The sequence below is a fragment of the Erinaceus europaeus genome, chromosome 1, assembly GCF_950295315.1.
Source record: "Erinaceus europaeus chromosome 1, mEriEur2.1, whole genome shotgun sequence".
NCBI lineage: Eukaryota > Metazoa > Chordata > Mammalia > Eulipotyphla > Erinaceidae > Erinaceus > Erinaceus europaeus.
Window position 1 is genome coordinate 17,694,068 of NC_080162.1, and position 26,563 is coordinate 17,720,630.

Sequence of the window (26,563 nt, forward strand, 5' to 3'; positions counted from 1 at the left end):
TTCAGCTATCTTTGGTATGAATATCACATTAAATGAGAACGTTTTTGAAATTAGAGGAGTTTATAGCACAGGTTAACAATGTTTGAGAAAACTGAAATTTCAGTGTGATAAATTCTAAAAACAATGGTTTTATTTCATTTTATCATTTTTCTTTTTTAGTAGATTTCTTATTTATTTATATTTTATTAACTATTTAGTAATGGTTATAAGGTTATTAGATTACAGGATTATAGTTCCACTGGCACTCACCTCCAAAATTTTGTGACCCTCCTCCTCTGCCGCCCACCCCCTTCCTCTTCCATAATAACCACCAGAGTTCTCACTAAGTCTTAGAGACAGTTTGGTGACATTTTTTTCTTCTTCAAGCTTATATGTTTCAATTCTCTATATCCCACAAATGAGCAAAACCACCCAGTAGATGTCTTTCACTCCCTTATTTATTTTACTAAACACAAACACAATCACCTCCAGTTCATTCATTTTTGTCCAAGAGGACACAATATTGTATTTTTTTATTGAAAAGTTATATTCTATTGAATACATTTTTTTATCCATATGTCAATAAATATTTAACTTGTTTCTCTACACTTTGGTCTTTGTGAATAAAGTAGCTATAAACATCGGGGACCCATGTGTTTCTTTTGTGTCTTCATTTCCCAAAGAAACTACTTTTTTATATATTTATTTTTTATTAGGCATTAATAATGTTTGCCAAGACTATAAGATAACAGGGATACGATTCCAAGCAGTCCTCACCACCAAAGTTCATATCCCATCTTCTCCTTTGGAAGCTTCCCTATTCTTTTTTCAGTTTAGACCAAAAATCTTTATGGGGTGCAGAAATTCAAAGGAAGGAAGGAAGAAAAGAAGGGGTGTAGGTGGTGCATCTGGTTGATCACACATATTACAATGCCAAGGAACTAGGTTCAAGTCCCTAGTCCCACCTGTAGAGTACAAAATTCATGGGTGGTAAAGCAGTGCTATAGGTGTCTTTCTTACTTCCTTTCTATCTACTCTTCCCCTCTGAAATTTTCTCTTTCCTGTCAAATAAATAAACCAATAAAGCAAATCTTAAAAAAAAAAAAAAAGTAAAAGAAAAGAAATGACCACCAGGAATGGTGGATATTTAGTGCTGAGACTGAGTTCCATGGTAACAAAGGTGATAATTTGAAAAAAAAAAAAAGACTAAACTAAACTATCAAAGGCCTATGTAAAACAAGTAAATATGAGACAGATGTCTCTTTATATACACCATGACTCTATTGCACATCTTCACTCTGGCATGCAAGAGGCTGATAAAATTGCCGTTATGTAGAATAAGTCTTAACTTCTGTTAAGAGGACTTCATGTGCGCACCTGGTAAAGCAGACATAAGACCCATGTATAAGGACCTAAGTCCAAGCCAGATTCCCTAATTGTAGTGGGGAAAATTCATGAGCAATGCTTCAGGTGTTTCTCATTCTTTCTTTCTTCCTTTCTCTCTCTCTCTCTCTGTTTATCCAAGACAGAAAGAGAAAAACCCACTGAGCCCCACAATAACCCTAGTCCCAAAAAAATAAAAATTAAAAAATAAAAGAGCAAAGAAAGGAAGGTAGAAATAAAAAAAAAGAATAGAATAAAGAAAGGAAGGAAAGAAGGAAAGAAACAGAAATCAAGAAAAGAAGGCAGGGAGAAAGGAAGGAAGGAAGGATAAAAAGGAAAAATAGAGGGGGATATCCTATACCATAGCGTCTATCTACTTGAATAATGCTATTTTGGAGGGAAATATAAAATTGTCCATATATGAAAATAAAGTATACTTTATAAGAACAGTGTACAGAATTGTAAAATGCAAAATTACTGTAACTTTGAGATAGAACCCTGTGATTGTTGTTTAACGCTATATAATTTATATCACGGGGAAATCTCCATGAATAGTAGAGTAGTGACACAATGCCTCTCTGTTTTTCTAGAATGGAAAGAATGTCCCAGAAGTGGTGGGTTCACACACATGCAAAGCTTCACAAAAACAAAAACAGACCCAAAATGTAATATCTTGGGCATGGGGAGGGGCAGTTATTAATGCCTAGCCTAACAGAAGTTTCCACCTCTCTCCTGACAGCTAAGTTAGCATTAATAAGAAACTCTATGTGGTGACAGTACCACACCATAAGATAGTTTTTTTTTTTTTTCTGGAAATAATCATTCTCTCTTTCTCTCTCTCTCCATATATATATATATCTTCAAAGAATATGGGTCCTTGCTCAGGGTAATGCGTGCACTCAACTGGGTACACCACCACACAATCCCTCAATCTTTCTTTTCTTTTGCTTATGACATTGTGATTTAAATTTTCTGACTATAAATATCTTCCACTGATGAGGCCAGGTGGTGATGCAGCAAGCACAGTACAGTTCCACCTACAAGGGCCAGGGTTCAAGCCCCCAGTTCTCATAAGGAGAAAGGAAACTTCATGAGCAGTGAAGCAGTGCTGTAGATGCATTATTACTATCTCTCTCTTCCCTATCAAGTTCTGTCACTTCAAAAAACAAACAACAGAGAAAAAAAAAAAAAGAAAGAAAAGAGATAAGATAAAAGAAAAGGAAAAAAAGGAGGGGGAATGAAGAGTAAAGGGAAAAAAAAAAAGATCAAAATGGCTGCCGGGAGTGGTGTATTCATTAAGTTGTCACCAAGTACCAGAAAAAACCTTGTGGCAATTTAAAAAGAATGTTTATTTTGTATAAATCTTTTGCGGAGTCATTCTGCTTGCTAGATGACATGCTGTCAAGTCAATGCACTGCTTAATAAAGCCAATTACATTTCTTAATTTACTCTGGATTTAAAAAAATATTGTGATGTTAATGATGATTACAGTAAAGTTGTTGACACATGGATACAATTTGGCGTCTCCACATGCTAAGTGTCTGAAAGACACTTTCACCTGCAACTTAGCTCTCTTTCTACCAACATGCACCCGCCAGAGTCCTGCCAGCTCTCTCCCTAACCCACCTTCCCAGAGTCCCGTGTTTTGATGCAGTACATCACAGTCAGTATAAGTTTTATATTGTATTTTCTCTTTCGGTCTTTTTTCTTCTTCTTTTTTCTTTTTATTCTGTTTTATCTTATTGCTTCCAGTTATCACTGGGGCTCAGTGCTGCCACTACAAATCTACTGCTGCTGCCATCCCCCCTGTCCCATTTTTATTGGATAGGACCGATAGAAATTGAGAGAGGAGGGGGAGATAGGGAGAGAGAAAGATAGACACCTGCAGACTTGCTTTGCAATTTGTGAAAGATTCCCCACCCCTCAATGGATAAGAGATGCTGTAAACATTTAATGGAATAATGGAAACATTCAAGAACCTGGTAGTGGATTCTCTCACCCTCTCTCACTCCACCCTCTCAATTTCTTTCTTCCCTATCAAATAAAATAATTGAAGTTAAAAAATAAATTAAAAAGAAAATTTAACCTAATTAAAAAAAAACAACTCATAACACCTTTGCATTTGACCATTGAATAAACAAATATGTGACAAGTTTTTTCAGCTTCTCCTCACCATGCCTTTCATTTATCTAAGGCAACCATAATGGTTTGGGAACACAGTGAGAATTATGAATTTTCAGTTACTGTTTCTGACAGTAGTTGTTATCTCTATAAAATTGAGGATTACTGGGAGTCGGGCTGTAGCGCAGCGGGTTAAGCGCAGGTGGCGCAAAGCACAAGGACTGGCATAAGGATCCCGGTTCGAACCCCGGCTCCCCACCTGCAGGGGAGTCGCTTCACAGGCGGTGAAGCAGGTCTGCAGGTGTCTATCTTTCTCTCCTCCTCTCTGTCTTCCCCTCCTCTCTCCATTTCTCTCTGTCCTATCCAACAACAACAACAACAATAATAACTACAACAATAAAACAACAAGGGCAACAAAAGGGAATAAATAAATAAAATAAATATAAAAAAAAATTAAAAAAAAAATTGAGGATTACCAAACTCTCAGAATTTCAAGTTTAATGTTTTCAAGAAGGCCTAAATCAAAGTAGTGGTATCTTACATTCCTTCATTTGAAATAAATTCATTCATAAATTTGAGCATTCCTTCGAAAAATAACAGTTTATTTAATATTCCAGTTACTGTGGCAGCTTTGAAGATATGAAAGTGAACATATACGATCATTGGCTCAAAGGCATTAGAGTACACATAATAGAGCTAAGAAGTTAAAATATCTCTCCAGTTTGGGAACATGAGACATTATTAGCGTTTTCCAAATTTAGCTTTAAGTGTTATAAAGTTCAGAGTGACAAATATGTAATATATTATTGCAGTGGATAAGAGATGCTATTAACATTTAATGGAATAATGGAAACATTCCAGAACCTGGTAGTGAATTCCCAGAATCCACTGTCATGGAAACTTCCTCTAAAATCAAATATAAGGAAACAACAGCAACACATTTCAACTAGCTTTCTGCCTTGCCCTGCTATGAATCAAGCATACTGTCAGGTGATGCATTTAGGGTATTTAGATCTATATGCAGAAAGATACTGAAATGTCTCTTGGCATTCAGCCTCAGTGGCACTCCACTCAACACTAGTGGATTCTCTCTTGATGTTACTCAGTGTGGCTACAGATTTTATCTGCACACAAAATTATGTTACCACTGCCAACTGGTGAGTGCAATAAGAAAGCAAAAATATGTAGTGGAAGTGTGTGTGTGTGTGTGTGTGTGTGTGTGTGTGTGTGTGTGTGTGTGTGTGTGTGTGTGTGTGTTGCAAGGCAGAGGGAGGGTGGGGAGTGGGAGGGAAGCATTCTTTCTCCCTCAGAGTGACTGGTTTATTCTGTCAGGTTTTCCCCACAGGAGGAAGAACTCAACTCCATTTAGTATAAACCAGGATTCAATCCATCCTTCCTAAAAACTGCATCTTTACCATATCTCTTAGGTTTGACAGTCACTGTTACCTCTATGAAAATTGTCTTCTCTGACTTCTCTGGTCTCAGTGAAACCTCTTCTCTACAAAATGAGAGAACTGAAGGAAAAAGTAACAGTCACTGATTGAATTGCTTAGTCCATGCTCCAACAACTTTCAGGTCACTCCCCAAAAGAATATTTTGAAACCAATCAGTCTAGAAGTCCTTGACTTATCACTAGTGCGGCAAGCTCTATGATAAGACTTAAGAGAAGGAAGTGGTTTTGTTCGAGATTTTTCTTTTCTTATCCAACCTCCACCCCTTTTTAAAAATATAAAAACCTTCCATTTTGCATAACATTTTTAAGTGTTATGGATGGGGGGTGGGGGTTAGTATGTTGGAATCATGATCACCTTCTTGAGTCTCCCAAATTCTTCGCCAGACAATGGATTTAATAGCACTGGAAACATCAGTTTGTAATATGAAATTTATTAGGAAAAGAAAGATGAATTTTATTAGAGGACAATATACCCACAAAAGATGGAAGGGGTGACTCTGAAGAGGAACTAGTGTCTTGAGGTCAAGAACCTATTGGGTGTTTGATGGTCTTCTTAGTACTACCTCCCCCACCTATTGTTCATGATTGGCCAGTTCATATTTGTGTGCTTTGGGGTTCTTGCGATTTTCAGTCCAAGGTGAAGGCTCTTCTGCCTATGGACAGAGGGAGGGTCACAACAATGGTACTTGGTCACAGGTTCCCAGGTGATCTTTTGTCCACCAAGCAGGAGCCAGTCACTGAACATACCTGTCCATGCCACTATTTTATTCTTTTAACATTTGCATCCTTTATTTACTGTGTGAGATGCTGCCTAAGCTATGAATCATTTACTACAACCAACTACATCTTCAAATTTAGTTGACTTTTTTTTTAACAATAGGGGGTATCAGAATTATTGACAACAAAGGATGATGACTTTTCAGTTCACAGAATAGTGACTGTGTGGTGACTAGAAGTTATATCTCTGAGTTACTGCTCCTGGATGGAATATTTAATGGTGTTGCCCAGAAAATGTCATGGCATCAGCTCAGACTCCAAACAGGAACAGACTCTCCTTGCCAAGAGTGCTTTTAGTTTCACTTCCACCCCCTGAGCTAGCAATAGGAAAGATAAAGAGAAAAAGAATGCTGCTGCCAGAGCAATGTAGGCTCCTGGGGCTCAGGAAAAAAGGACAGAGAAAGGCTACCCCATGCTGGCATTTTCATTAACAAAGAGGCAGCAATGTCTGGTAGCACTGAATGAGGCCCAAGTATGGTCTTTCATAGGAATAAGTAATGAAGACACTACCAGATTGTATTTCTGTATAGAAAAAGACTGAGATTTAACATTAAGCATTCTGAAATAGCAAGGTCCTTGAAGGAAGAAAAGATTATCAGAAAATAGACAATAACAATATGTAAGCCTTGAAAGAGTATCCAGAAAAATATTAGTATGGAATTTACACTAAGGACAAAATTGTCACCAGTGTAGACTTAAGAAAACCAGTGTAGACTTAAGAAAACCAGGATGGATATTCACTAGTTACCAATACTACTCAATATTGAGGAGATTAATCACTAATAGAATCAATGGTATTTATGAACACTTCCCAGTGTATGTTCAAGACACTCAGGAAAAAAAGTCATAAAATCTTAAAAAATAATTCTTTGGCTACATAGATACAGCTATTGCAGTTTTTATTATTTTTTTTTTTTAATTTTTTATTTAAGAAAGGATTAGTGAACAAAAGCATAAGGTAGGAGGGGTACAACTCCACACAATTCCCAACACCCAATCCCCATAACCCACCCCCTCCCCTGATAGCTTTCCCATTCTCTATCCCTCTGGGAGCATGGACTCAGGGTCGTTGAGGGATGCAGAAGGTAGAAGGTCTGGCTTCTGTAATTGCTTCCCCGCTGAACATGGGCGTTGACTGGTCGGTCCATACCCCCAGTCTGCCTCTCTCTTTCCCTAGTAGGGTGTGACTCTGGGGAAGCTGAGCTCCAGGACACATTGGTGGGGTCTTCAATCCAGGGAAGCCTAGCCAGCATCCTGGTGGCATCTGGAACCTGGTGATTGAAAAGAGAGTTAACATATGAAGCCAAACAATTTGTTGAGCAATCATGGATCCCAAGCTTGGAATAGTGGAGAGGAAGTGTTAGGGAGGTACTCACTGCAAACTCTAGTGTTTTTAAAAAAAGAAAACCTTCATGTCTATATTGAGAAAAACATGCTCACTTAAACCAATAATTTAGTTCTATCAAATAATGGTCTGTCACTTCTGTGCATGAAGTAATTTGTAAAAGTATCAATTCATAAACCTTTTACTTGTCCTATCCAAAACATACACCATCAAACAGAAACATGATTAATTCATTTTATTGCTTTGACATACAAGTTTCAGTGGGACAGATTAGTAAACTAGTTACATGAGTTATCATAAAGTTGCTTCAACAGACTCAGTGACTTAAAAAATTCTATGTGTGAAATAAATCAATTGAAAGCACAATGAAAAACAATGTTTCGTTGATTTAAGCACAAAAGGCACATGGAATCTCAAACAAGGGGGATTTGAGCTTCTAAATCACTGTCATGAGACTATGAAAAAGCTTTTGCTATTCCAAAATAATTCATTTGAATTGATTAGTGAAATTGACTTTAAGGATGAATACGGACTAGAATGTTCTACCAGCGTTTTTTGTCAAAGTTCATTGGTAGCTAAACCATAAAAATGCTTTGAGTTGTGCATTATGCAGTGAATGGTTCACTAAGAATCATTCCACCTTCTGCACAGCAGGAGAGATGTCTGATCAAGATACTCTGAAACACTTCAAATACCACTGAGCTTGGGTTCTCAAGATACTGCTTTCCATAAACATGAATATTATTGAGTGCCTATTTTTATTTCATCTGAGATTCTCTTAATTTTAATCTGATTTCATCTTGAATTATAATGTACACACTATCTCCAGAAATGTCATTTTGTTCTGTCAGTGCTCTGACTTGCGAATGTACATATAGAACTTTTTTTTTCCTAGTCATTATGGAACTAAAAGCATAATCAAAATGGAAATCAGGGGCATCTGGAAATCTTTCACTGGAAGTTTTAATTCATATTTAATCACCCAACTTGCCCAAGAAATTTTTGTTTTAAATTCCAACTATTAGGTACTAAATTGGGCATAACATATGTCTACTTCTGCTTTCAGGGACTTGTTACAGATGTGGAGGAAAAACTTCTACAGTGTCATTTAGGGTCAATGAAATTTTCTTTGGAGTGACTGTATCATGGAAGAATATTAATTTAAATCCAGTAGGAAGTATAATTTAACCTTTGAGACAGTTTCTGAGTTATCTTATTTATATGCCCATGGATATATTGTATACCAATGAATAAAAACAGAAAGCTATAATGGCATGTGATTTGGGAAGCAATGGAAAACTATCTTACATTATTTAAAAATAATAAAGTACATGTTTACAGTCTTGAAAAGAATTTAAGTTCTATTTTACTGAGAACACCAAATAACATCTATATATCTACAGTTGTCTCTTTACCAATAAAACTTCTAGGCCAAATTTGATATTAGAAGTTCAGGTCAAAGAAATGTGTTATCCTAAGATAAAATGTCAGTGAATAAATACCAGAGATGATTAGATAATCCACAAGGAATGGAAATTTACATGACATGACAAGGTTTGTCCTGATGATGTATAACAAATCTATTCAAATAGACAAAAAGTGTTATCCTATAGTTTGGAACTATTGATGTAATTGTTGAAACACTAAATGTTTAAAGATGTATATAATTTTAAGACCAAATAATGAAAACTAAGAATAAATTTCTTGAAGATGCAAAAAAGGAAATTTTTGAAGCATAGAATATCCAATTTGAAATGAAAACATAGGAATAGCTATAACTTTATAATATACATCCTAAATTGAAAATAATGTTTAGAGATGATTGTTAACAATATGAACCTTTTCCAAAGAAAATTTTCTCTTTAAAACAGTATTTATTTATTCATTTGTGATAGAACAGAGAAAACTTGAAAAGGGAAGAGAAGATAAACAGATACTTGCAACTTTGCTACACCAGTAAGTGTAGCAAAGTTTCCCCCCAGTAAGTGGGGAGCGGGGGTTTGAATCTGGTTCCTTGCACATCAGAACATGTGTGCTCAATCAGGTGTGCTACCACCCAGTCCCTGAGAATTTCCTTCTTATAAACTCCTTTTTCTTATAGTTGGCACCATCAGGACTGCTGCTCAGTATCCATAAGTGAAAATTATTAAATTAATCCATACCCAGTTTGAAGAAAAGCCTGTGGTTCCACCACTAAAAGATCAGAGACTTCCACAGGTCCAAGGTAGAGAGGCCTGCACAGCAAAGTGGAAAAGATCAAGTCTTCAGTGGGCTCTAGGAAAAAACACCTTTATTCCCTGATAGAAAAGATACATAGATATATAGATGATAGACAGATAGATGATAGAGTCATCCCGGCCCTCACCACCTGGCTCTACTACTTTCGCAGTTTCACTCTATCATGGTTTTTTCAAATATATTCGTTAAAAAGTTAATTGGCGGTGAAAATGATACAGCTACAGTGTCACTCAGTTATCTGAGTCAATTATACACCCCTGTATTACAATTAAAATTAAAATGACTGCCCATATGGACTATAGGCTTATGTATTCGAACACCCCCACAAATTCTTCAATGCCAGTGACAGATGCTTGACCATCCCTTGTGTGTGATTGAAATCAAGAGTGGAGAAGTCAAGCCTATCAGAGCGGGTTTCTCTCTTATGAGACTCTGCATCACTAGGCATGGGAAGCATCTTTGCTCTTGGAAGTGTTTGCAGTTTCTGAGAACCTTCATCTAAACCCCACAATGGCTCCTAAATGTGCTGCTGCTTCTAAGCCTTCTGACGATGAAACTAAGCACCAGAGGAAGATGCTTGCCATCCAGGGAAAGGTGAAACTCTTGGATATGAGCAGAGATGGCAAGGAAATCATAGAGATTGCCCACCATTATTACTTGAATGAGTCTATAGTTTGCTCCTTCCATAAAAATGAAAAGCACATCCGTGCAACAGCTACTGTCATTTTCAACGAGGAAGCAAAGCTAAAGGGGTGTTATTTCATGTTTACAAGGCTCTCATAATGTTAAGAACAGTACTTAGAAGTTCATAAATAGGTTTTATATGTTCTATCTATGAAAATAATCCTGGTTGGCATTACATTGGTAGACTTATCCATCATTCAATTGTCAAATAGGAGTATCTTTTGTTTCTTATGCTACATATAATATCAGAAAATATCCTCAGATATTTTATCCTCAGAAATACATCTTCCTACCTCTATGTGACTTCACCCAAACCAGCAAAGACAAGGGCCCCATCAAATTCTTAAAATAGGATAAACTCTTAGGAAGAAGCTGTCTTATCTTCACAGAAACAAAAAACGTTTAGACTTTCATTTTGCTTGTAAAATTTATCTGCTTCTGCAAATGTCTTTCCATTTCCCTTCCCTAATTCTGGTACTTCCTTACCTGTATACCTAAAAGAAGACTGCATATATTGCAACTTGTCAAAACCCATTAAAGTCATGTCTTTTGTTTATATAAACCAATAGAGACTGAAATGTTCTAAGTCAGCCTGTAGGTTTGAAACATCTCATCTACATAAAGTCCAGACCTACAGGCCATCTGCTGCCTAGAGATAGAATGTGGTAAGGTTGTATATTCATTTGGAGGTGGCTTTCTCAACTAGATTGATCATACTCTTTAAAAGTATTCAAGATTAAATGTATCTAGCTTGATGGTATCTGGGATTCATTAATGCTGTGAACTGTTCTTTCTTTGATAGAAATATGTTTTATTCAATTAAGATAGTCAAAATGTGTTTACAAATTTAATTCTTCTCTCTTTCTTACATGTTAAAGATAGATTCAGAGCCTTGAGTACTATCACCAGTAGCATATACTTGGTTTTATCAATACTCATATTTTCTTAACAGGTCCCAAAAGGTCATGCTGGAAAAGTTTTATTTTTATGTGTACACTTTCATCTTTAGACATAGCTTGTTTATTTGGTAATACCATGCAAAATATTAATACTGAATACATCATAAATTTATGGAAAAATAACCATAGCAAAATAGGCCTATGGTGTTTTTATCAGCATTATTTATTTTTATTTGTTACCAGAGCACTGTTCAGCTCTGGCTTATGGTGGTTCTGCGAGGGATTGAACCTGGGACATCTTCAGGGCCTCAGGCATGAGAGGCTGTTTGCATAACCATTATGCTATCTACCATCCGCTGAGTAAGTATTATTTCTTGGCATATAAAATACAAATGAATTGTAAACATATAAATTAATTATATAAATTTCATGTACTACTTATAATAATTATAGTAGGACAAGTTATTAACCTTTAAGTGGATTCCTACAACCTTTCTGCTTAAGTCAAGAGTGTTTCTGACTTCCCAAATAGAAAAAATAGTGTTTTTATTACTAAATACATATTTAAGGGGGCTGGGCAGTGGTAAAGCAAATTAAACATACATGGTGTAGGGATCCTGGTTCAAGCCCCCGACTCCCCGCCTGCAGGAGGGTCCTTCACAGCAGGTGAAGCAGGTCTGCAGGTGTCTATCTTTCTCTCCCCCTCTGTTTTGCCCCCCCATTCCTCTCTCTTATCCAACAACAATGACAGCAATAACAACAACGATAAACAATGAACGCAACAAAAGAAAAAAATAGCCTGCAGGAGCAGTGAATTCATTGTGCAGTCACCAGTCACCGAGCCCCAGCAATAACCCTGGAGGCAAAAAAAAAAGAAAAAAATACAAAATAAACAAATTGTCTTTCTGAAAGATGAACTGAGAAGAGAAAGTGAACATATTTTTAGTTGATATTTTAGTGTTTACTTTGCTGACCTAGACAAATACTTATGGCAACACTGAAACAGGTTCTCAATTCATCCATGTTCACTTGAAAATGGTATATATCACCAAAAAAAAAAAAAAAATATATATATATATATATATATATATATATATATATATATATATATATATATCGGATCTCATTTTATTCAGTCTTCCACTCTACAGAAATCTGTATCCATGGGAACTAAAATGCATATAAGTGTATATTTGACACTGAAGTGGCTAATATGTTCTGGGGAGTCGGGCAGTAGCACAGCGGGTTAAACACATGTGGCACAAAGTGCAAGGACTGGCCTAAGGATCGCAGTTCGAGCCCCAGCTTCCCACCTGCAGGGGAGTCGCTTCACAAGCAGTGAAGCAGGTCTGCAGGTGTCTATCTTTCTCTTCCCCTCTTTTCCTTCCCCTCCTTACTCCATTTCTCTCTGTGCTATCCAACAACGACAACAATAATAACTACAACAACAAGGGCAACAAAAGGAATAAATAAATATTTTTTTAAAAAGAATATGTTCTGGAGTAAATTTTTTGAGTTACGAACTAGTTGCTTAGAATTTAAATTTATAATTTTAAGGAACTGCTACAGAATATATCAATCAATTTAATGTTGGATAGTTGCTTAAATAGATGACTGATGGAAGAGCAGATTTAGGGGCACAGATGGAAGGAGTCACTGATTGGAAGGGGTAAGTCTGAGAGCATCATTTTGGTAGAAGGAAGACCTGTTAATAGAACATCTCTTTCCTGTTATGAGAGGCATGAAATGAAAACTCCGAAAGGGGAGGTTGTTAGAAGCCATTGAAAAAGCACTTTTTCTGTCGAAAAACATTTGTCTTTAGGTTTATTACTAAAACTGAGGAGTACTTGTCATTGAGTTAGAGGTCCAATTTAAGCACTTAACTGTGTGCTGATAATTTTTGACTGTCTTCTAAATTATGATGTGTAAATTAACATTTCATAAAGCTATCAAGCATGCAAGAATGCTAAACAGAAAGTGTGGCCCTTTTCATGTATCTATGAAGGCCCTAAACCCTTAGACAGAAGACATTTAAAGAAGAATGCGCCATATTGATTCTGATCATTCAGAGATTTGCAAAACTCAGGAATCACATTTATGTGTATTGTGTTTTTTTAAAAATATATATTTATTCCTTTTTTGTTGCCCTTGTTGTTTTATTGTTGTAGTTATTACTGCTATTGTTATTGTTGGATAGGACAAAGAGAAATGGAGAAGGGGAGGGGAAACAGAAAGGGAGAGAGAAAGATAGACACCTGCAGACCTGCTTCACTGCTTGTGAAGTGACTCCCCTGCTGTGGGGAGCCGGGGGCTCGAACCGGGATCCTTTTGCCTGTGCTTTCACTTTGCGCCATGTGCACTTAACCCGCTGTGCTAACGCCCAACTCCTGTGTATTGTGTTTCCTAAAGTATATCTAGTTTTCACTTGTGTTATAAGGAAATCAGGTATTGAGTCACTAACAAACTATCTTGGAAATGTAGCTTTTATAGTTTTTTGGGTTGTCTGTTTTCTAAATCATTTAACAGACTGTACTTGCAGACTACATTAGAAAGAAATGAATATTTTAACCCAATAAATGTGATAAATAAAATCGATAGATATTTCTTGTTTTATGATAAAACCTTTTGTTACACTCAGTAGAAGAACCATTCGTGTATTATTAATGAGTATTTTCTAAATGATTATTTACTTTCTATTTTAATGTTACAGTGATGCTAATAGCTAGAATGAAATGAGCCTTGTAGGTAGTATAAATTCTCTGTTCCCTCTCAAGTTTTATTTTCCCAAATGTAAATTAACATGAGTTGATTTAGTTTAGAGAAAAAAAAAGGTGAGTTCTGGTTAACAAAATCATGCAAGTCTCTCATCAGAGCATTAACTCATTTCTGTGATGTTATTTCAAACCTGTATAGATGGGCCAACAAGCTATCCCTGTCATTAAGAAAAATATTTGGGCAGTGGTGCACCTGGTTGTGTATATACATTACAGTACACAGGACCAGAGTTCAAACTCAATGATTGGTGAAACAGTCTTGCAGACCTCTCTCTCTCTCTCTCTCTCTCTCCCTCTCCCTCTCCCTCTCCCTCTCCCTCTCCCTCTCCCTCTCCCTCTCCCTCTCCCTCTCCCTCTCCCTCTCCCTATCTCCCTTCCCCTTCCCTCCCTCCCTCCCTTCTTCCCACTCCCTATCTCTCAACTTCTGTCTATCCAAAATAGATAAATTAATTAAAATATTTTTATTTTATAAATTAATTTAAATATTCTTATGTGGTACACATTGTTTACATTAAATACTGTTGCATGTTTAAAAGTTTCTTCATGAAATTAAGGTGATACAGTTGTTGAAACAACTCATCAAAGGTTCCACACAAAAAAGATACTGAGGGAGAGAGAGAGAGAAAGAGAAAGAGACTGAGACTCTGAAGTCCATTATGAACTTAACCAGGGATGAGATCAATGACTAGAGTTATAAAATGACTTTAATGACTTTTACTTAAAAGTTACTTATTAAAAATTGCTCCAACTTCACTACCATTAACTCTATTTCACAGTTCAATGGTATAACCCATTAACTTATATTTTATTCAGTGCCAAAACTTTTCTCAAACCAGCCTTTCCCTTTAGGTTATAATCATCAGTTGATACAAATGGAATTTTAGATTCAAGCAGAACTTCTTCTCTTTTGTTATCCTAAGTCATTCTGGGATATATTAAATGTCTCATTTTCCCCAAAGGTTGAGAAATCCTTATCCAGACATACTCTGATGGATATGTTTAAGCCCCAAATTCATAAAGTGGAAATTTTGAGCATTGTGGAACACTAAAAGGCACATTTGTGGTAACAGAAGCCATTGACACTTTTATATCGTTAATTAATTGCTTCATTAATAATCAGAGCTGACCTGACACATATGAGAAAAGTCTGACTGTTCAAGCTATGTTACTTGGAGATGGGTAAAATTTACTCATTTACTGTAGGTACAGATATGGAGGAATTGAGGAACAAAACAAAAGGAAGTCCACTTGCCTAAAGTAGTAATTACATATGTTTGTAGGCTAAAGAAAATTGAAGATTAGTAGGAAAGTATTTTGTAGTCTTTTGCTTCTATAACAAACCAAGTCAAGAGCTTGTACCAATGTTTTAATTTGGAGTGGGGAAAAAGGCCAGGGAGGTGAATATAGTCAAACTACTGCAAAGGAAAAGGAACCATTTGAGTCTCCTGTGTTCATTTGATAATGAGTGTGAAGCATTCTCAGTGATGAGAAAGGCTGGAGGGCATCTATAGGTTCATTCATTCAACAAACATATATTGATCACTTTCTGGATGTTGATCAGACAAAGATAACAATGATATGATCCCAAACATATGGTGATCATAGTAGGTCAACATTCCAGTATTTTACACTGTGAATTAAACTCTGAAAGTTAGTGAACTTACAAAACTACCCAAGTGTAAAAAAGAAAACAGTGTAATGTGGTTAGCCAGGACTTTGTAATAGAAGGCACTAGAGTAGAACAGTGGTTTTAGAAGACTTGTCTTCCTCTAAATTCACTCATAACTTGCACTGGGTGGACTTTTTTCTTTGCTGAGCCTCGTCTGATGGCTGCACACATTTCTTCTGGTTTCTCTCTTTTGATCAAGGGCTTTTTTGCAGGAGCCTTCATTCTCCACATTACAACTGGGTGTCGGGGTCCAGAAGGACTTTGAATTCGGATGATTTTTGTTGAGGCAATGTAAGACATTTTCACTGTTTGCACTACAGCATTCATTAAATTTTTGGCTGCTTGGATCAGAGAGGTGACACTGTCCAACTGTGGAGAAAAGAGAAATTATTATTTAAAATTGTTATGAGGATTCTGTAGACATTTCTTGTTATAGAATCTGAAATGTGCCACTTGGTTTTTACCCTAGAAATTAAGTGTTGGTTCATGGTTTTACATGCATTATAGCCTAAATCAATTGATCTTTAATTTGCTCATTTATCTGTTGCATAATCTATCTTTCAGAGCGACAATTTATAGAGATTAATTTTTTTCTGTTTTTAAGTGAAATTGATCCTATAAATTCAACATAATATCATAAACTCCATATGGTCACTGCTTTCTTAATGGCTCTTTCTATTTTCTGGTGGTAATAATAAGATGATCTTTTTTCATAAAAGATGATTGCCTACCAAAAAAAAAAAAACTACATTATGTGCATGTAACTTAATAAGAACAATTGGAAATTCTACCTCTCAGGCAATTTACAGTCTAAGATAAAAAGCATACACAGATTATTGTACACATGTAATGTAGTTTACTCACTTTCATCAATTCTCCCCAAATAATTCTTTTGTTATGCACTGAATTTTAAATCTACAATGCATCACTTTTAAAAGTTTTTTTTTTTTAATTTTTTTATCTTTATTTATTTATTGGATAGAGACAGTCATAAATGGAGGGGGAAGGGAGAGGTAGAGAGGGTGAGAGACAGAGAGACACCTACAGCACTGCTTCACCACTTGTGAAGCTTTCCCCCTGCAGGTGGGGACTGGGGGCTCGAACCTGGGTCCTTGCACATTGTAACATGTGTGTTCAACCAGGTGCGCCACCACCCGGCCCCTAGTTTTTGTTTTTTTTTAATTATTCTTACTTATTGGATAGAGACAACCAGAAATTGAGAGGTTAGCTGGCGATAGGGAGTGAGATAGACACCTGTAGCCCTGCTTCACCACTTACAAAGTTTTCCATGTGTAGTTGAGGCCAGGGGCTTGAACTCGGATCCCTGTGCACTGTAACATGTGCACTCAAGTAGATATGCCACCACCCAGCCCACTCAGCATCTTGAAGTAGAAAAAGCTAAAGCTGGAGGCTGGGTGGTGGCTCACATATAACCATACCCAGGGACACAAGCTTGAGCCTCTCCTCTCTACCTGCAGGGGGACACTTCAGGAGCAGTGAAACAGGTCTTCAAGTGTCTGTCTTTCTCTCTCCTTCACTATCTACCCTCCCCTCTCATTCCTCACTCACTGTCCTGTCAAATGAAATAGAAAACAGGAAAGAATGGGGAAAAAAATGGCTATCAGGAGTGGTGGATTGGTAGTGCAGGCATGGAGCCCCAGAGATAATCCTGGTGGCAATTACCAAAAAAAAAAACAAAAAAAAAACTAAAGCTTTTATTTCAAATAAAGTCTTTTGATAACTTAGGAGAATCATGATATAATCCTTATACTTTTTTCCTTAGCTATAAAATAAGGCAAATTCATTTCATCACTATTGATTTACAAACTTATAACAGGGGTATAATTCCATATCCTTCTCACCACTAGAGTTCTGCGCCTCCATTTTTTCCACTGGAAACTGCAGTAGTTCTCCCAAGATCACATATATGGGCTGACTACTATGGGACTGCCTTCTCTTCCTTCTACGTCATACCTACTAATACTACTTCTGAGAGACACTTTTTTTTTGTCCCCTTTTCTCTTGGGTCCTGATGGTATTGGAGTTCAGAGTTCTCTGGTTATCTTCCCATAGCATTTACCCCTCCAGGAGCATGGACCAAAATTCTTTATGGGGTACAGAAAGTGATATATCTGCCTTATGTAATTGCTTCTCTGCTAGGCATGGGAGGGCAAACTTTTAAGGTTAAGGAATATGCCTAACTAATATCTATAAAGGACTAGAGCATCTAAATAAAATTCCCTTATGAAGAGTGATAAAATTGTTTGTTTATGAAGGTACACTAATGCAAGTATGAAAGAATATTCTTTGCCACGTTTCTGGTTTTAATTGTGTTTTTCTAGGTTGTTAACAAAAACAATATCAGAGAAGCATGGGTTGATACCCCTAGAATCTTGAAAAATACCTTGGAGCTAAGCCAGATTGCTTCATTCTTATAAAACTAATGCCTTTCCCATTATTTTAGTTTGGCAGGCTGTCACCCACAGCCAACTTGTACAGAAAGATATGCCTCCACTGTCACCTTTCTGTGATGTGTGCTGTCAGGGTTGAAACTCAAATACTGTCTGTGTAGTTACGAAAATCCATCAGCAGATGTTTGGCCTGAGTAGTCTACCTTTGCCGTTCTAGGAGTTTCATCTCACATACAGAATAAATGAGTGAAGGCAAGTAGTACGCTGAGGTTATGTGCCTGGGGCAGTGGTCTAGTTCATTGCTTCCTGGGAAGAAAATTTAATTAGCTCCACTATATGTGAAGCCTCAAATCTTTGAAAAGGTAACACTAAGAAAATACGTAATTGGCAAGGCAGCAATACTTGGCAACTATGTATTTTAAGCCTTTGTACTTATTGAAGCCAAAAAAAAAAAAGTAAAAATCTGTGCATGTGGCCAGGATGACAAATTCTTTGCAAACATTATATGGAATTTTATAAAGCATTCATATGCATTTCAGAGAATATTTAGAGCTTCTGAATATGTACATAACTTTCAAATCTAGACTTTGATTAGAATAGCACAATTTGTTATGCTCATCACTCTCTGGACAGCTTGTAGGAAGAAATCTGTTTTTAAAAATTAACAATTTGGGGGAGTCGGGAGGTAGCACAGCAGGTTAAGCACACTTGGCGCAAAGCTCAAGGACCAGCATTAGGATCCTGATTTGAGCCCCAGGCTCCCCACAGGCGGTGAAGCAGGTCTGTAGGTGTCTCTCTTTCTCTTCCCCTCTCTGTTTTCCCCTCCCCTCTCCATTTCTCTCTGTCCTAGCCAACAATGACGACATCAGTAACAACATCAATAATAACTACAACAATAAAACAAAAATGACAACAAAAGGGAATAAATATTAAAAAATATTTTAAAAATTAACAATTTTCATTATAAAACTACATGGATTGAGGAGACAGCATAATAGTTATATAAAAATATTTTCATGCCCGAGTCTCCATGGTCCCAGGCTCAATCCCCAGCACTACTATCAGACGCCAAAGCTAAGCAGTGCTCTGGTTTAAAAAAATAAAAATAAAAACCTCCTAAGAAAGTTAGATATTGAAAATCATATTCAGCTCCACCAAAGGAAGATTATCTTCTAAATGATGGATTAATATTAACCTGAGAATCCTTGATAATTTTCTTAAATATAAAATAAATTGCCACCTGAGAGTTCTATGCTACCATAAAGTTTTATAAGAAGACTGTAGGAATCTGTTGTTATTTAGAATTTCATTAGTTACTTTGCCCGACTTCTAAACTTAAATTTTCTTTTCTCACTTTCAACTCTATAATGTTATCACACACACACACACACACACACACACAGTATTAAAATTTGAAGATAAAATTGCAGTTGAATCCTCTTTGTGACAATGAAAGCATTTTTTTTTTTTTTTTAACCAGAGCACTGCTCAGCTCTGGCTTTTGGTGGTGTGGGGAATTGAACCTGGGATTTTGGAGCCTCAGGCATGAGAATCTCTTTGAATAACCATTATGCTATCTACCCCCACCCTAATGAAGGCAAATTTTTGTAAGGCACTCATTATGGAATTCTTGTGTACAACTTTTTAAGCAGCGTTTGCTGAATTTCACAAACATACCTGTGCAAGACAAGAATATTGGTTTACTCTAAAGACCAGGTAAAGCAATACAACTTTGTTATAAAAAAAAAAAAACTCCAACATTTTTCTTTAAACTACAGTTTATTTTAGTCAACTGAAAAACTCTTCATGGGAAGTTTATATAATTCTCTTGAATTTGGAGTTTTCTTCAAGCTGCTCTTGTTTGTCTATCTTTCAGAAATTTTTAATAAATAAATATGCACAGTTGTTTGTGTATGTCTCCAAATTTAGTATCCTTTTCTATTTTTTTTAATTGGGAGGATTAATGGTTCATAGTAAAACAGTTGTTGATACATGTAGAAAAATCATCAATTTTTCTACAAAACACTTTCACACACCCCCAGGCTAGGTCCTCCTCCACCTTTATGCACCAAAACCTAAAATCTCCCCCTTACCCCCCACAATCCTTTGCTTTGGTGCAATACACCAAGATCCTGCCAAACCAGAGGTTTGAGGCTGCAGATATATCACAAACAAGTAAGAGCGCTCTGATAATTGGCATCTAAGGGGTGTTTCTTGGTGGCTTCATCCCCAGGGTCCTATAACAGACACCCTCAGTGCTGTAAGTACTGAGTTGTGCAAAGGCTTATTTCAACTACTTGATACCTGCAATTGCCACATAGTTTATAGCTCTTTTTTTCCCTCTGTTCTGCTATTGTGAAGTTGTGGGCACAGATTTGTAATAGTCACAAGGAGAGCTAGAGAGCCAGCAGCAGTGGAGGTTCCAGCAACAGTAACAGAGACTTAGACAGATTAGGGTGGCTGCAACAAACGCAGGTAGATAGGCAGCAGGGGCAGAGGCTCAGCTGAAGCCAATGGCAGCAGCAGAAATATCTGCAAGGCTGGGTGGGTGGCTCTGCTGAAAGTCTAGTATGTCTGATAATTGTAGTGGTAGGGGCTTGGCAAGATGATATGGAACACATGTGAAACAGATGTACACCTTTGCCATAAAAATCTCTGTCCTCAGGGGTCGGCGGTAGCACAGCGAGTTAAGCACACGTGTTGCGGAGCTCAGGGACTGGTTTATGATCCCTGTTCGAGCCCCCGCTCAGAGCCCCCGCTTGGTGGGCTTGCAGGGGCGTCTCTTCACAGGTGGTGAAGCAGGTCTGCAGGTGTATGTCTTTCTCTCCCCCTCTCTGTCTTCCCCTCCTCTCTCCATTTCTCTCTGTCCTATCCAACAACTAACGATATCAACATCAACAACAACAATAATAACCACAACAAGGGCAACAAAAGGGGGCAAAAAAAAATGGCCTCCAGGAGCAGTAGATTCATGGTGGAGGCACTGAGCCCCAGCGATGACCCTGGAGGCAAAAAAAAAAAAAAAAAAAAAAAAAAAAAAAAAAAAAAACCTCTGTCCTCACAGCCATCTGGATTCTGGACTAATTCATTCTTTTCTTTTCTTTTCTTTTCTTTTCTTTTTTCTTTTCTTCTTTCTTCCTTTCTTTCTTTCTTTCTTTCTTTCTTTTCCTTTCTTTTTTTCTTATTGGTTTATCTGAGCTCCAAGCTTGTTCCTATACTGACTTGTCTTTGTAGATTGCAGTTTTTGTTATGGTATTGGTGGCAAAAGAAAACAGGATCTAGTAACTTTTATCAGATACAAACCATGCATGAGAATGTTACATCTAAGTGAGCCTTGCTCCCCTTGATATGAGTCTTATCTCCTTCTACCTGGATTGCAAACTGTGGAAAGCACAGTTTTTTAACTTCTGTTGAATAGAGGTTCCCATTGCTATTGCTTGGGCTCTTTTAGAAAGAAAAACCTGGTGATCCTGGCAAGATCTTTTTTGTCTTTCTATCAGACAACATTCTAAATAAGCTAGTGCCAAAGATAAGCTATGATACTTTTGCAGCTCTCAGTGCTGCCTGAAAATTAAAGATTGTTGGTACTTCTTGCACCTACACAATAATAATTGAAAGCAAAATGTGTGCAGCTTGGTACCAACTAGACTAACAGTTTATTATAATTGATAATGCCGTCTATATCTTGCTGCTCTTTAAGTAGTTGACACAATTTAACTCATAGCAATCTCATGAGCTAAGTCCTATTACCATTTCCTTTGGAAAGATAAGGCAAATTAGAACTGAAGATTGGTAGCATATACAAGACAACACTTTTTATTAGATCATAGAGCTGAAATTTTCAGTTCCAATATCTGGTGTTTTTGCCCATTACAAGTTGGCACTAACAAATTTATTTTCAGATAAAGAGCTGTTAGAGAAATTTTACTAACACTAATACAGTGCCCAAAATTTAAGTTATTGACTACGTAATGACTGCATTTGAGAGAGTTATAGGTTTTTGTAATGCATGTCAGTATTAAGAAAAATGAGGTTGTTTTTTTTTATGGTCAAAATACATGCCAGGATTATTATTTGATGATATTTATACTTTTGTCATTTTCCAAATATCACTTTTTTAAAGCAGCAAATAGAGATATTCTCTCATTCTTTTAAAGCCCAAACAATTTAAGACTTTTAAAATAAAATTATTTTTGAGGGGTTTGGGCAGTAGCACAGTGGGTTAAGTGCACATGGGGTGCAGCACAAGGACCAGGATAAGGATCCCGGTTCGAGCCCCCGGCTGCCCACCTGCAGGGGAGTCGCTTCACAGGCGGTGAAGCAGGCCTGCAGGCATCTATCTTTCTCTCCCACTCTGTCTTCCCCTCCTTTCTCCATTTCTCTCTGTACTATCCAACAACAATGACAGAAATAACAACAATGATAAACAAGGGCAACAAAAGGGAAAAAATAGCCTCCAGGAGCAGTGGATTCATAGTACAGGCACTGAGTCCCAGTGATAACCCTGGAGGATATATATATATATATATATATATATATATATATATATATATATATATATATATATATTCAGACTTGCATCATATTTTCTACAGACCATGGACGACAGGAGAGAGAATTGAGTGTTATATTCAAGGTCTTAAAAAACAATAACTACCAGTCATACATACTGTACCCTGTAAAACTTATTCCGATATGAAGATATAATCAAAACAGTAGAAGTCATACAAAAATTAAAAGTTTGTGATTATCAGATCTGCCTTAAAAGAGTTACTCAAAAAGTGCCATGGAGAAGGAAACAAGAAGAATTTAACACTGAACACAGTGATACAGGATTTGACAGACCTGGCAACACAAGCCAGAGAAATAGAAGACAATTTAAAGAATAAAAGGAGAGGAAGAAATAGATAGAGGATGTTCCAGAAAAGAACAATGAAATAACATTTTTTAAGTCATATATATATATATATATACAGCACATATATATATAAAAACTATTTATACAATAATTTTTGTATAATACATTTACATGCATGTAGTCCTCTATGTCTTTTTATATTTTTCTCTCTAGTTCTTTTTTTATTTCTCATATATATTTTTTTATTGTGATCCTTCCTGTCATATATAATACCTTGACATTCTTTAATTTGGTGTCTGTATTCAACAACTCTTGTTCTATAGTTTATATCTGTTACAAATGACCTTCATTTCTCTAAAAGACGATTACTGGATAGCTTCACTCATATGTGCAATATAAAGAACTTAAACACATAAGTTTGTTAAAAAAAAAAAACCTGAAAACTCAACACAGTACAACCAAAATTTCTTCATAAATTCACTAAGCCATAGCCACCAAATTTCAGATGCTACCATGATTCCATCCTGACGACCTCACCAAGGTGTCCCAGAACTCCACTTCTCCAGAGCCCTACCCCACTATGGAAAGACAGAAACAAACCAGGGAAATGGGTTGGCCTGCCAACATCCATGTCTAGTGAAGAAACAATTACAGAAGCCAGATATTCCACCTTCTGCACCCCATAAAAAATCCAGTAGATACCCCCAGAGGGGTAAATGTCAGAGGAAAATGAGAATGAGACTCTGAACTGCAATTCCATCAGGAACTGGAGAGAGGAGAGAAAAAAAAAGGAGGGTGGGAATTGGGAAGAATTATTACAGTTTCCAATGGGGGGAATGGGAACACAGAACTAGTGGCAGGAAAAATGTAGAATTTACCTGTTACCTTATATTTTTTTAATTAAAATTAAATCACTAATAAAAACAATAAATCATTTTTAGAAAATCAAACCATCAGTGAAGACTTTGTGGTGTTTTTGGTTTTTTGGAGGGGAGGACACATAACTGTTTTTTTTATATTTATTTATTTACTTATTCCCCTTTTTTGCCCTTGTTTTGTTGTTATAGTAATTATTGTTATTGATGTCATTGTTGTTGGATAGGACAGAGAGTAATGGGGAGAGAAGGGGAAGACAGAGAGGGGGAGAGAAAGACAGACACCTGCAGATCCGCTTCACCACTTGTGAAGCAACTCCCCTGTAGGTGGAGAGCCAGGGGCTCGAACTGGGATCCTTACCCCGGTCCTTCTGTTTCGTGCCACCTGCACTTAACCGCTGTGCTACCGCCCAATTCCCGGCACATAACTGTAATGGAGGGTAAAATATTGATCTCTATCTCTATAATATTGTAATCTTGGAACTATTATTAAATCACTAACAAAATTTTTTGATTCATACGTTCTCTTGATGATCTAATTATACCCCAACCTTGTTTAAAGCATTAGTTTCCAAACATATATTTAGAAGAATGACTTGTGTCAAAAATATTATTTTATGGATGACTTAAGAATGCTACTTAATGGAGAATTAGTTCATTGCATAAGGTGTATGTTTTGCTATCATCACTGGCAGGGTTCAAGCCCAGGCGCCACATGGCAGTTCGTATGGTACTGGAGTAAGCTCAGATGCTATAGTGTCTTTTCCTATCTCTATCCACTTTTTTTTTTAGTATATCTGAATAAAAAAGTGAACAGAAAGAGTGAAAGATTAATGTCTGATCACCTATTTTTTTTTTTAAAGTGCTAAACAGGAGTAAGAAGGTAGCTCACTCACTCAGTAAAGTTCCTACAATTCCATAAATACTAGTTTTAAACCCCCTGGTTGAACCCAGATACATCTTAGGAGCACCATAACCCTGGAAGTAGTTCCAAGATGCCCAGCCAGTATTGTGGTGTATATTAATCCACTCTATTACCCTGTATATATTTATATCAGAAATAAAAAGTAACGAGGATATTGACCCAGGATGCATGAAATTATTCACATGTGAGGCCCTCATGTCAAAGAAAAATGCTGAACAACACACTGATTTAGGGGGAACATTAAATAAAGGACTTTACTAAAGCTAGTCAAAATGGAATTACATATCCAAATTGAAATTATCAAGCATATAATTAAATATAATATAATACTACTCCTATGAATAAAAAAAATTCTAGTGAGTCACTGGCAGGATTCAGATAGAAATTTAGTTCTTTGCCAACTCTCCATTAGAACCCAACAACAGAAAAGGATAACATAGTTGAAAAGGGGGGAATCAATATATGAAATAGGTAAAGAAACTTAACACTATAGCAAAGGTCAGGCATGAAATGGAATATGGCACTTACTCAATTGTAGTCTTATAAATTAGCATTTCCATGTTTTCCAAAGCAATACTCTAGGTCAGAAACTTTAGTGTTATCTTAAAAAAATAATAATACCAATTTAGGTAATTTCTTAGAATGCCTTTAGAATCTATTTAAATTGCCCTTACAAAAATATGATGGGTAATGTTGACGATTATCTTTCATCCATGTTTACTTAATGTTAAGTCATTAATTGAATAATTAATTATATATAATTGCAGACAAGGTACTGGTTACACAGATTCAGAAAAATGAATATAAAGGCCTTCCTGAGTAGAATTAGCAGGTGTGGACTATACTTGATATTGTTCTCTTAACATCAGATTTCAACTTTTGCTTTCTCTTTTTTTTCACCAACAAGTATGACACTTAGATCTGTCATCTCCATAGATATTTACTAAGATCACTTAATTTGACATCCTAGTAATACAAAAATTCTGATATTAGAATGAGACATCATTAGCCTTGGTCTTAGAGTCTACATACAGATATTTCATGACCATCAACAGGGAAAATGCTGAACAACACACTTATTTAAGGGAAAAATTAAATAAAGGATTTTACTAAAGCTAGTCAAAATGGAATTACATATCCAAACTAAACTGCACAAAACTAAAAGTGCAAAGGGAATCTGTTTTCTGAACATGACTTCCAATGCATAGTCTTTTCAATTTCCTACTATTTTGTAACTTCATCTATCAATATAATTTCACCACTTCAAATGCTGTGCTAATAACATTCATCATTTCTTATCTTGCTTCACTCTACTAAAAATGTTTGCTAAGATAGCATTTTTCAGCTCACTAACACTGATCCACAGAGTAGGTGACTCTATGACATTTGGCAATTCTCTCAACAGATAAAGAATCTCTAGACAAACCGATGACTACCAAGCTAGCAGAAAATGATTTTTTGAATTGTTAACAAATCACTATGCATATTATAACCAAAGTTATTTCCAATTACCACTCTAATCAAACCTCTAGCACCTCATATTCCCATGTTCTTTTCAGTTTTCATCACTTAAATATAACATGTACAAAGAGATAAATAATATAATGAATGAAAAGGACAAGGGAGACAGCATAACAGTTATGCAAAAGACTAATGTCTGAAGCTCTGAGATCCCATATTCAATATGCTACACCACTATAAGACAGAGTTGAGCAGTGCTCTGGTAAAACAAACAAATAAAAATAAAAGTAGCAATATGAAACTGAGCCTATCCTTCATTTTGTAAATGTCTTTAAAATATATTTATTCTTAATATTTTATTTATTAATTTATTGAATAGAAGAAAGAAACTGATATGCAAGTGGGAGATAGAGAAGGAGAGGTAATGAATGAGAAAGAGGAGAGTCTGACTTGCAGCCCAGTTTCACTACCAAAGGCTTGAACCCTGCTCCTTGGGCATGGTTACATGTGTGCTCAACTTAATTCCACACCACCAAGCTCCTTAAACATATTTTATTAGTGATTAAATAATGGTTTGCATTCTTATACATTTCACCAAAATGTTTTTTTTCTATAGCCAATACTTTTCAACTATATACTAGATTCTATTTTTTTTCCCTTTTGAGGGACTTTTGCAGTAACAGAAATTATTTTCTACTGATGCAGGTTTGT

At 36.3% G+C, this 26,563-nt stretch overlaps 1 protein-coding gene across 1 annotated transcript in view; it reads right to left on the reverse strand.

Annotated features, from left to right (window-relative positions):
- Positions 1-15,334: 15,334 nt before the first annotated feature.
- The window catches only part of CTNNA3 (catenin alpha 3), a 1,573,756-nt gene continuing 1,562,527 nt past the window's right edge, over positions 15,335-26,563 (reverse strand). Inside the window, exon 18 of the mRNA XM_060193489.1 lies at positions 15,335-15,691. Within this exon, the coding sequence (XP_060049472.1) occupies positions 15,404-15,691 (288 nt within the window). The 3' untranslated portion in view covers positions 15,335-15,403. The remainder of the gene's footprint in view (positions 15,692-26,563) is intronic.